The sequence below is a fragment of the Cynara cardunculus genome (genome assembly GCF_001531365.2).
Source record: "Cynara cardunculus var. scolymus isolate 2C chromosome LG 13, CcrdV1, whole genome shotgun sequence".
Classification (NCBI taxonomy): domain Eukaryota; kingdom Viridiplantae; phylum Streptophyta; class Magnoliopsida; order Asterales; family Asteraceae; genus Cynara; species Cynara cardunculus.
Window position 1 is genome coordinate 1525302 of NC_037540.1, and position 11430 is coordinate 1536731.

The 11430-nt window shown below is 33.2% G+C and overlaps 1 protein-coding gene across 2 annotated transcripts; it reads right to left on the minus strand.

The window, feature by feature from the left end:
• Positions 1 to 336: 336 nt before the first annotated feature.
• On the minus strand, positions 337 to 10131 carry LOC112525344 (pantothenate kinase 1). Of its 2 annotated transcripts, none has more exons than XM_025135433.1 (10): positions 9893 to 10131; positions 8480 to 8689; positions 7605 to 7651; positions 6331 to 6447; positions 5335 to 5454; positions 5046 to 5140; positions 4864 to 4957; positions 3835 to 3966; positions 3006 to 3118; positions 337 to 859 (listed from the first exon to the last, which is right to left on the minus strand). In XM_025135433.1, exons 1-10 carry the CDS (start codon positions 9972 to 9974, stop codon positions 652 to 654), a joined length of 1218 nt encoding a protein of 405 aa, XP_024991201.1. In that variant the 5' UTR covers positions 9975 to 10131; the 3' UTR covers positions 337 to 651. The 2 variants fall into 2 exon arrangements, with proteins under 2 accessions (XP_024991201.1, XP_024991202.1); XM_025135434.1 differs by having other exon boundaries at positions 3006 to 3140.
• Positions 10132 to 11430: the final 1299 nt, after the last annotated feature.

Here is an 11430-nt window from a genome sequence, read left to right on the forward strand (position 1 = left end):
GAATTGATCCAATTCAATCCCATATTTGGTTTGAGGGGATTTCATGATTTGAAATCTTGAGATTTTATTGAAAGCCCACAAACAGAGGATTTTGAAATCCAACGATGGTGATTGGTATTTCATGAGATTTCGTATGATTTATATGTAATAATATTTTAAAATATGTTTAAAACATTTGTTTTATAATAATCTATTAATAAAAAAAATACTTTAATAGTTTCTATAATTTGTTTTTATAAATAATGGAATTTACTTCCATCTCAAATCCTACACACCAGAGTTCCAAATCCTCCCTAAAAACCATTTCATCAAACCAAACGCTCTTCTAAACAACATGTCAACGTTGCTATCGTTGAATATTTCCCGACTGCATAAATGTACATCAACTTGTATTGATTAAAACATACATAAATGATCAAATACAATAACATAAATGCTTCAACTCGGCCTCTCTACATGCCAGAAAGATGTTGCTATTTGAACCCCCCTTTTTAGGTCAAATCAAAGCTTCGAAAATATAAAGATTTAATGTTTTAGAAATTTATAAGAGGGTTCAAATAGCATATCGTGGGGTTCATTTAAAATCATCCTACTAGAATTGCTTTTGATATTTGTTAAAGATAATAAACAACATTGAATTGTGTTTCGTGATCAATCTTCAACTGCTGGCCTGGCCTGTACACAACATTCTATAACTCCATTATCGTTCAAATCTCCGACAAGCGGGTTGCGGTTTTTTTCTCCTGCGAGATGAATGGTATCGGGGAATTCTTCAACGAGTTGATAGTTCATGAATGCTCCCAACGCCCCGAGGAATCCCTCGTGTCTCAGAAACATTGCTTTCGCCTCACCTTTGGACCTGAAAAGATAAGTGGACGTAGCGACAGTTGTATACAAGTACGGAAATATGAAAGACTAGAGGAAAATAGAGACCTCTACGAAACATGGGTGCATAATTGATGGTTGTCCTTTCTTTACTTGTATGGATTCTTACTTTACTAACCTTCTACAAACTACTCCAAGAATCTAACATTTTAGACTATTTTGGGGCCCGTTTACCAAACACTTACACGGTAAGTTTACCAGTAAAATTAAATACCATCACTTTCTTACCCGATAAGATTTTAGTCCACCAAAATGACATTGAATACAACAATTTACCTGGTAAGTGCTAAACGTGGTAAAGAGTCATCGTCTTCACTTACCAGATAAGAATCTCGGTCCTTGTCTCGCTCTTACCGGATAAGATTCTTGGTCCTTGTCATATCCATCTGGTAAGGTAATGTGACTTAGTAAACACTTACCCGGGTAAGTGTTTGGTAAACAGCCCCTTAAAGTTTTTATATGGGCAGACTGTTTTACACCAGAGACATTGTTCAACGCAAGAGGCAGGTTAGAGAAAGGTCATCGAATTAAAAATAAAAATTATAAAATTATGCTCCTAAACGAAAACTCATTTAAGGTCATATAACCAAAAGGAGCATTGGTCTCTTATGTAAGGATCAAGGTGCTAGGACTTAAACGAACATTGTATTAGTAATAGTGATTAAAGAACGTATTGGGTAAATAGCAATGCTATAGATTTTGTCTAATTGTCGAAAGCATACCTTACTTACCAAATAATATTAATGGGCAAATTGCATGAAAAAGTAACGTACTTTAACTTGATTCCTATTTGGGTACCGTACTTTCAAAACTTCCATTTTGGTACGTAAGATGTAAAGTTTTAAATATTTAAATACCCGGGTAACCAGTTGAAGCATTAACCGGTTACCATGCTGATGTGACGAATGATGGGATGAAATTGGGTTGAATAGCAACTAATACCGAGTTGGATACCACATCACTTGACACATCAGCATGGTAACCGGTTAATGCTTCAACCGGTTACCCGTGTACTTAAATGTTTAAAATGTTACATCTTAGGTACCAAAATGGAAGTTTTGAAAGTACGTTACCTAATATAGGAATCAAATCAAAGTACGTTACTTTTTCATGCAAGTTGCCCTATATATATATATATATATATATATGTATCTCGGTTTTTTGTGCAAAAAAATACCTTTAATTATTAATTTCATATTAACACATTATATGAAACATGTTTGGGTAAAGGAAAATCTGCATATTTGTCCAAATTTGCATCCCATCTAAATAATCTGCATGTATGTATGCTATTTTAGATGTGGATATGGCCATAACCATATCCGCATTCATTTATGATAGAAACGAGCATATAGACCATTTAATTGGATACAAATTCACACAAATATGCAGGTTTTCCAATATCCACTTGCAATCCTACCTTGTTCATTTTGGTAAATTACCTTAAATAAGTTTTCAACTAGAAGCACAACCTTTTAGGAACCTTAAATATTTTGAGAACCCATAAACCACCTATTGTATGTAGTATTCATGATGAATAACCATGAATGATAATGAATATCATTCATCATGAATTTCTGTCATGACGTTCATCATGAATATTACACAAAATAGGTAGTTCATGGGTTCTCAAAATACTCAAGGTTCCCAAATGAACCTGCCTATATATATACACACTAATATATAAAGTCATAACCTTCAAATGACATCCCTGTGGGATTAAACACCTTGCCTTTTGTGTAAAATAGTCTGCTCGAGTAAAATCTTGAAATCACACTAGAAGGCTCGTAAAAACGATTTTCATAAGAGATCATTTTGTTAAATAAACATCAAGGGGACAAGACACCAATATTTGGTCATTAGTTTCCTCATGTAGAATAAAAAGCCTATCGTTGGATAATAAAGCGTTAGAATTGATGCCTGTGAGCATGCATAGCAATAGCATGAGATAGAAAATTTTGTATATTTAGGTGTATAACCTTAAATAAGATCTTAACTAAATCCATGAGTATGAAGCCATTTTTTCTTGAATTGATCGGGAGGTCATAGATTTAACTGAAATCTCATTCAAGGTTATATACCTAAAAGACCCTAGAAAAATTATTATGTCCTATAATTACCAGAAATCAACCGCCACAGATATTGTGTCCATGGTGTAAGCATGACCACGTATGAAAAATCCCCCAAAGAATATTTTCTTGAGACCAAATCGAAGTGCATTCAAGTACGCAATCTGAAAAAGAAAAGTACGCAATCTGAAAAGAGCGCAAGATATCAATCACACATTTTAATTCATGGGCATGCACTCTGTTTTGAATATTGGTTGGATAGAGCAAAAAGAGACATCATTGACTGAAAATAAACAGATTTGTGTTGAATGTGCAATGTGATTCATCATAAACGTTTCAGACTTGCCTTGACAGATTGCACACATGTAAATAACATCATGAGCAGGGATCCATTTAGTCATGGGATAGGGTGTGCCCGTACCCCTGCTCTACAGTAGTGATGCACCCAAATTGATGTGTGCTCCATTAACTGTTAACGAAAAGTGGTTGGAGCCTGATGGTAGTGCCATTCCATTTGGCATTCCGAGTTACTAGATCAAATCCATTTGGCCCTTTTTCTAATTTTTTGATAGTAACAACAATAGAAAAGAATGAAATACCACTTGGGCGTTGTAAAAAACCACTTGTATACCATTTCTAATTAAACTACACATTTTATAATTAATTTTTGTTTTACTTTATAGTATGTTAATTTTTTCGTGTCACCAATCGTAAATTTTTTGGATCCGCCTCAATTCTCTGATCATGAGATGGTGATTTCCATGTATGGGCATTTCCAAAAGGCATTGGTGAGGAACAAGATCATGTGGGTTATACATGTGACAGTGAGAAAATTTTGTCTAGTGAAATACTCGCAAAAGTCCAACTTATGAGAACTCACCTGTCCTATATTGTTGGAGATCATCCTTAAGAGTGACCTTGCCACATCTTCAGGCCTGTACTCTTCGAGTTCTCGGTTTTCTGAAACCGCCTTGCCAAAGCTAGATGCGATCGCTGTAGATGAAAGGCCGATCTGTTCCCAAGTCACAAGAAAGTGACTAAAAACAATAACTAACGGTACAAAAAATTAATATGGGAATTACAGAAACCATAATAGCTATGAAAAGACTGGGCCAACAGAGCATGCAATATGCACAAAACACAATGAGAGCTTATTCATATGTGAATCTCTTGTTTTACAAAACAAACCATCTAAGCATCTGTTAATCTGTGCTTCAATTTTGAACATGAATTGCCACCCTAGGGTATAATAATTAGGAGAGATCATGATATTGTGTTTCTTGTGTTCTCAAGTCCTCTTTTACGAAGGAAGGAAGAGGGAAAGGTAAAGAAAGAGAAGGAAAAATCTCGTGTTCTTGAGTTCTTTTAAGGAGAGAAAGGAAAGGGAAAGAAAATAATGTTGATTTTCCTCCCAAATGTCGGAGAAAAAGGGAAGGAAAGGATTTATAAGAATTAAAAATATTTATAAAGTTACAAATATACCCATCAATTGCATTGCACTATAAAATAAATAGGGGTATAATTGTAAAAATGATATCTTCCTTTCCTTTCTCTCCCACTCAAGAACATGAAAATTTATTTTCTTTCCTTCTCTTTCCTTCCTTTCCTTCACTCTCAAGAACACAAATAAAAGAAATCTTTCTTTTCCTTTCTTTTTCTTTTATTTTCCTTCACCTTTCTTTTTCTTTTCTTTTCTTTTCTTTTCTTTCCTTCCCTCCAAAGTTCAAGAACACAACAAAAAAGATTTTTCTTCTGAATGGACTTTAGATGATCATTTAGGTGTTTGATGGGCCTTCTTCTGTTTCTAGGTTGTCTTATACTTAGAAACTCGAAACTGAACTATATTCAACTTTATTCTCGGAAGAACAAAAAAAGTAGAAAATACATGATATATAATCAACACAGGTACCTTTAGGTAGTCCATTCCACCATAAATATCACCAACAAGCATATCAATCACTCTATTGTTTCCCTGATGACTCATCTCTAGCAAATCATCAAAACTGAAGCGAAAAATGCATTAAAAAGTTGTAAAAAAGGAGGATCTTTGGTGCCTTTGATCAGAATTTTAATGTAAAATACTGGGCTAACCTTTTGCACTTTGTTAAAAGCTTTCCCAAACCCCAAAACGTGCCCCCACCTACACTTGTTCCACTGACTCGTTCATACTTGCCATCTCCATCAACCTAAAAGCTCAGAATGAAACTACAACGATGTCAACAAGCATTGATTTCAGTCAATTCGACAAAACAACATAAAAAAAGAGGAAAAACTTAGAAGATAGCAGCAAAAAGAACAGCATTATCTGCTCATTATTTAACATTTATAGCAACTGTAAATGAAAATAGGATTAATGAAAAAAAGTGAATAACGAAATTACCTTGATCATGCTTACACCAGATCCAATATTAACAAGGAGATATGGATATAGATCATTGTGATCAATCTGCACATAGTTCCTCTGGCCATTCACGTACGTGAAAGCTTCAGATGGCACTGCCTATTCAGAAGGAAGTTAAGATCAATAATTAACCAGGAAAAAAGAAAAAGAAGGATATGGAAGGAGAATACTACAGAAGGAGATAAAAGTCTATCTTAATGGGATAGGAGCAAACACAGAAATAAATAAAAAGTGATACAAATTGGCTAATTGGACAAGATACAATAGTAACAAACTTGCTCATATTGGGTAGAATATATGTGCCTATTAATGGAAGTATCTCCTATAACATATAATTATAAAGTTATTTGTATCAAACAGGATCCAAACCAGTATATCCCATCCGAAGGTTGGGGGATGTATGCAGACCTGACCTCCACCCAAAAGGGTAAAGCCACTACTTCTGTGAAGACTCCCACCTTGTTAAAAATATGTGAGATACATACGATAATGAAGAACTTAAAAATAGGGTCCATGTCACTAAAAACAAGCCCTAACCTGCTTAAATGGCTTATATGTGTAATTGTTGATCCATGCAAAATCTACTGCATATCATGCTATTAACTTTTTTCAATACTAACAGTAAACAGTTTCTCATACGTGGATCCACAGACGCATTCCGATGAGAAGAAACGGTTCCATCCTTTTCAGTAAGAAATTGATAAACACAGCATATAAACTAGAGTAAAACTGTCTATCTCAAAGTGGATGATATTCAAATAAAGGAAACACCAATTGAAGCATAAACATAATGTGATTTCCTAAACAATACAATGCATAGGTGTAACTGTTGTAAGGAAAGATACATAGAAGGAAAGAGAATTAATGTCAAGTGGGAATACTGCAAGTATCATATGACTGGAATTATTATCATGTATTTGAAGGAAAAACAAGTATTCATGTGCCATGAGTGTTCATGTGGTGTCAGAATCCCACCTTTAACAGAAAATTTGCTCCAGATACAAGGCTGCTCATTTCTTCTACCTTGTCAAGACTAATACCAAGCTTTTCTTTAAATAGATCTGCAAATTTAAATGCCCCTCCACCTGTGGCCTTCACCATGGTTGAAAATGTCAGCTAATAGATTTGCATGACAAGGGAAATCAACAATAAATTTGGCAATTCAAAGATTTAATAATTATTTTCAATATAATATACATGTTTAGGTTGTACGCTATGTCCTTCAGAATTTGTATCAATTCATCATATATGTTAGGTAGATGCTATAGATTCTCAACTCCCATCCTTCATTTACAATTAAAATGCTGCTGATGCATTTCATTGCTGGAGCTCTCTTGGTGGGTATGCTAAGTAGATGAAGATGTAGATTCTTAGATTATGGTAAACATAACTTAAAGATCGTTTACCAACGCTAACCATGTAAGCGCTTATCGGATAAGAGACACCACCCTTACTTCCCTTAACGGTTAAGATTCTCCATCATCAAAATGGCATGGTAAGATAGTTGGCAAGTGCCTTACAGGAAAAAATAAAGATTGTTGGCAAGTGTCTGTTACCCGGTAAGAGCTAATTGGTAAGAGTCACCACCCTCACTTACCGGTATCGGTTCTCTTACTGGGTAGGTTTCTAGGTTTTTACCATGCTCACCTAGGGAAAGTGAGAGTGGTAACTCTTATCTGGTAAGTGTTGGTAAACGGTCCCTTACACTAAACCAAGGAGATCTGAAAAACAACCGCTAGTTGTTTCGAGATCATTACATAATACATATATGTGTATATGCATTCAGTAATTTGAGAAGATACTTGCAATAAATGCGGGTAGAGGATTACAATCCATAATTATGTCCAATGATGGTCTATCAGATCTTTGAATATGCTCTCCCTTTCATGCTCATCGTCACAAGTTCAAGTTTCATATGTTTCTACACTCACAGAAAACACACAGCAGAGCAATAGTTTTCATAGCTCAGGCAGATGTCATGGTTTTTAAGGCTTTAGCATGATAAAGGGAGAATAATATACCGACATAAGTGAAACTGGTTTTGTATAGGACTTATGATATGCAACGTTAACATGCAAGTGTCATGATGATATCTCCAGAGAAAGTTCTTCCAGGAAAATTGGAGGTAGGCATGAGAGTAAGTTGTCTTCTTTAATAGAAACCATCTATGTTTAGTGCATAAAATGTATGAACCTATGTGCTTACTTCTTTTCTGATAAAATATCAACTGTCTTATCAAAGGTTTTCACCTTAATGATATTCTTGTCGCTGGCTGGGAAACCACAATGCTGAAGACCTGAAGCAGCAAAGATCCACATTAGTAGTGTATTAGAAACATGTCCGCATAAGATATAAAACTTAAGCAGCAGTCAGATTACAATTTCCAGTGTTTAGAAATATTATTGCAATATAAAGTCAGCGGCCTCTCCACATAAAGCCAACTGTTTTCATACCGAGGCCTTCACACTGACAACTGCTTTACCACATCCTTGGTTCGGAGGGAAACCGTAGGGTCAAAGAATAAGTCTTCTGTTTCTTTCAGAGATGCTGACCCACAGCGAGACAGAAATGTTGCAACTTTTCTTTAAAATATTACTCTAAATGATGCATTATATACTGAATTATCTCCATTTCGTATACATGGCATAGCATCAGTAACCAAGTTGGTATATAAAATATAAGTAGATCAGTAGCATGACAGGAGCAAAACCAAAAGTGGATTATACATATTTTTTCAATTATGTCAAAAAAATGTTACACTGATCAAGTAGACCTTATCAAGGAAGAGGCTAAAGTTCAGCTCCTAAAAAAGTAAAACTTGATTGCCAAAATAGAAAATCAACTAAAAAAGGATTGTATACATGACCTAGAATGACCTATTAGACATGCTGCAGATGCTGATTCAAAGGACTAAGGTAGAAAGCTTCATATTGACAGAGTTGATTGATAAGCTAAAGCAACAACACAGCATATTAAACCCCTTTAACCATGCCAATGCATAAACAACAGGGTATTCATGTCCATTTTTAAGACATGTTATGGACGGGTACATTAATTGGTAGTGCCAATGTTCCCGAAGCATAATTTCAATAACCATTTGGAAATATGAAATGGAGATGCATACCTCTATAGTGAAGTTGCTTTGATGAAATAAAATCCAAACACTCATTGATCTTGCTTGTTTCAAACTTTAAAAAGTAGAGCCTTCCATTGAGAAGATGTCCATCTTTGCTGCTCCTGGACACTGCATGACTATCTCTTGAAGCATTAATTTGTGTTTTATCTATAGGCTGTTCTCTGCTAGTAGAGAAATACACCATCTTGATGAGGGAACCTGGCAAGAGCAAGACTTCGTGAATAAATTAATATAAACAACATATGATTGGAGTAATGTCATGGGAAGTTTGCATTAAACGCAACGCAAGACCGAGAAGATGATCAAGTTAGGTTTATCAGTCAAAAATAATTTTAGTTGATGGGTTCTAGAAAAATCTGGACAGTGCAAGAGGCATATTACATTGAACCCGCTATGCCTATAAAAGAAATATTGGGATTAAAATTTAACCATTCAAAGTAGGTTTGACTGAACCAAGCCTATGAGCATTTTGTTTTACCATTTGAATCAAGGCAGTCAGTTGTGTTGTCTCCTATTGTCCACTTTTTTCATGCTGAAACTATATGTTCGTCCCTTAATCTATTGACCTTGTTTCGTCCGTAAGCACATCAAGGGAACTATACATTACTGAATCCATGGGTTGCTTTCATCCCATTTAAATTAAATCAGAAGTATGACATATGGTTGAACTTCTTACTTGCAGTAAAAGATATTGTTATATGTATGGCACACCTACTAGTAAAGCAACGGTTAACCTACTACTTATTCACGTACCAAATGACAAGGAACCTTTTGCAACTTTAACTCCAGCATAATTTTTTTTTATTCACAGTGCTTGTTCAAATTTTAATGTGAGATGATCTACATGTAAATTAAGCATCCAAATTAGATGAAAAAATGTAAAAGCTAAATGCTTAGACATTGAGCGAGCAGTTTAGGCGTTAGCTGAGCATTTCGTTAGTATTTAAATTGAACAATTGAGCAACAGAGGCTTAATGCTTAAACAGCAATTAGATGTCTAGCTTACAGTTGGTGGTCGTCAGGTAAACATCAACTCCTTGAGTTGCAAAGCTTTCTACATAATTTTGTCCAAGAAAAATTGCTATAATGGGGAATTTTTATAAATTTACCGACCGTTAGCAATTTTTACAAAATATTTATGTATACAGATATCGATTTTGGTGCCTCTCATTAATTTTGTGTATTAAGCATGATTTTAGGTAGTTGATTATGTACTAATTTCGTTAGATTACGTGCGTTACATTCTTTTTTGGATGGAAGTAGTAGTGAACAACAATCGAAATACAACACTGACCAGCAGAAAAACTCGTTGAATGGAACACCAACAGATTCGAATAACGAATCAACAAACGATCTGACAAAATCATTCAACTAAAAAGGAAAATCGACAGAATTAGTTACCTCCGATATCAAGAGCCAAATGCGAAATTTCATCTACCGGTGAATGTACCAATCTCACCTCCTCAATTCTATCGCCCTCCATCGTTCTCACCCCCAAAAACACAAGAGTGGAAAATTAGGGGTTTGGGAAAATTAGGTGGCGTGATTGATCATGGGTTCAATCACGACACATATATATATGACATTTTTGACGAACAATATTGGTGAATTGGGAATTGATGAGAGAGAAACAAGAGTCTGCTAGTGAAATACATGCTTTAAATGCTGAAAATGGCATCCCAATTTTGACTTTTTTGAATTCCTAGTTTGACTTCTCTAAACGATGGCCTTATCTGCTCAGTAAGCACATCTATGAGCGTTAAGAAGGGTCTCACTCTTTCGCAGGCCCAGCAGAACAGAAAGAAAATTTATTTTAATTTTATATTTTAAAATTAAATGGAATAGATTTATATTTTATTAATAATATTAAAATAATATATAATTTATACTATATTATAAAACATTTGATAAAAACTCTTAAAAATTATTTTTTATGCATGAAGTACTGTACATTGATGTATATTACTTAAAATTTCAAATTACAAGTAAATTATGCACAAGTACAACTTATTAAAGCTCCATGTTTGAATTCGTGTAATTAACTGCGGATAAACATCACATTTTAAAATATAAAAAATCTAAAATATAATTAGGATAATTATCGAGTTCTAACAAAATAATTAATTATTATCTTTATAAGAAAATTATATTATTAAACCAAATATCTATCTATACTGTATTATAAAGCATTTGACAAAAACTCTTAAAAACTATTTTTTATGCATGAAGTGTTGTATATTGATACATATTATTTAAATTTTCATATTACAAGTAAATTATGCATAAATACAACTTATTAAAGTTTCATGTTTGAATATATGTAATTAACTGCATATAAACATAATCAAATAGAGAATAAACATCTCATTTTAAAATATAAAAAATCTAAAATATAATTAAGATAATTTATCGAGTTCTAACAAAATAATTAATTATTATCTTTATAATAAAATTATATTATTAAATCAAATATAAATTACTTTGTTAGTGAACCTAAATTAAATTATAATAAAAATTGAATTATGTGGACTTGGAAGCATCCATCCTTTGAAGAAAGTTAAATTACACAAAAAAAAAAAATTAAATAGTTAATTTAATATTAATATCGATATATTTTTGTCAAATTTTTATGATATATTCAAATTTATATTTTATTAAAAATAAAAACATCATTGTTTTTTTAAAATCACATACGACCATATTATAACATCGACTGAGATAAATAATAAAATGAAATATTAAAATCAAGATATATTTCGCTGCATTACATGAATATCCTTCTAGTTCTTTTTTAAGACACAAATGCCTTTTTCTTTTTAATTTTTATTTATTCAAATTATTTATTTATGCATTTTAAATCTTTACTTTATCATCATCAAAATATTACTTTTATACGATTATAATATTTTAATTAATTTATTAAATATTAAAAATAAAAA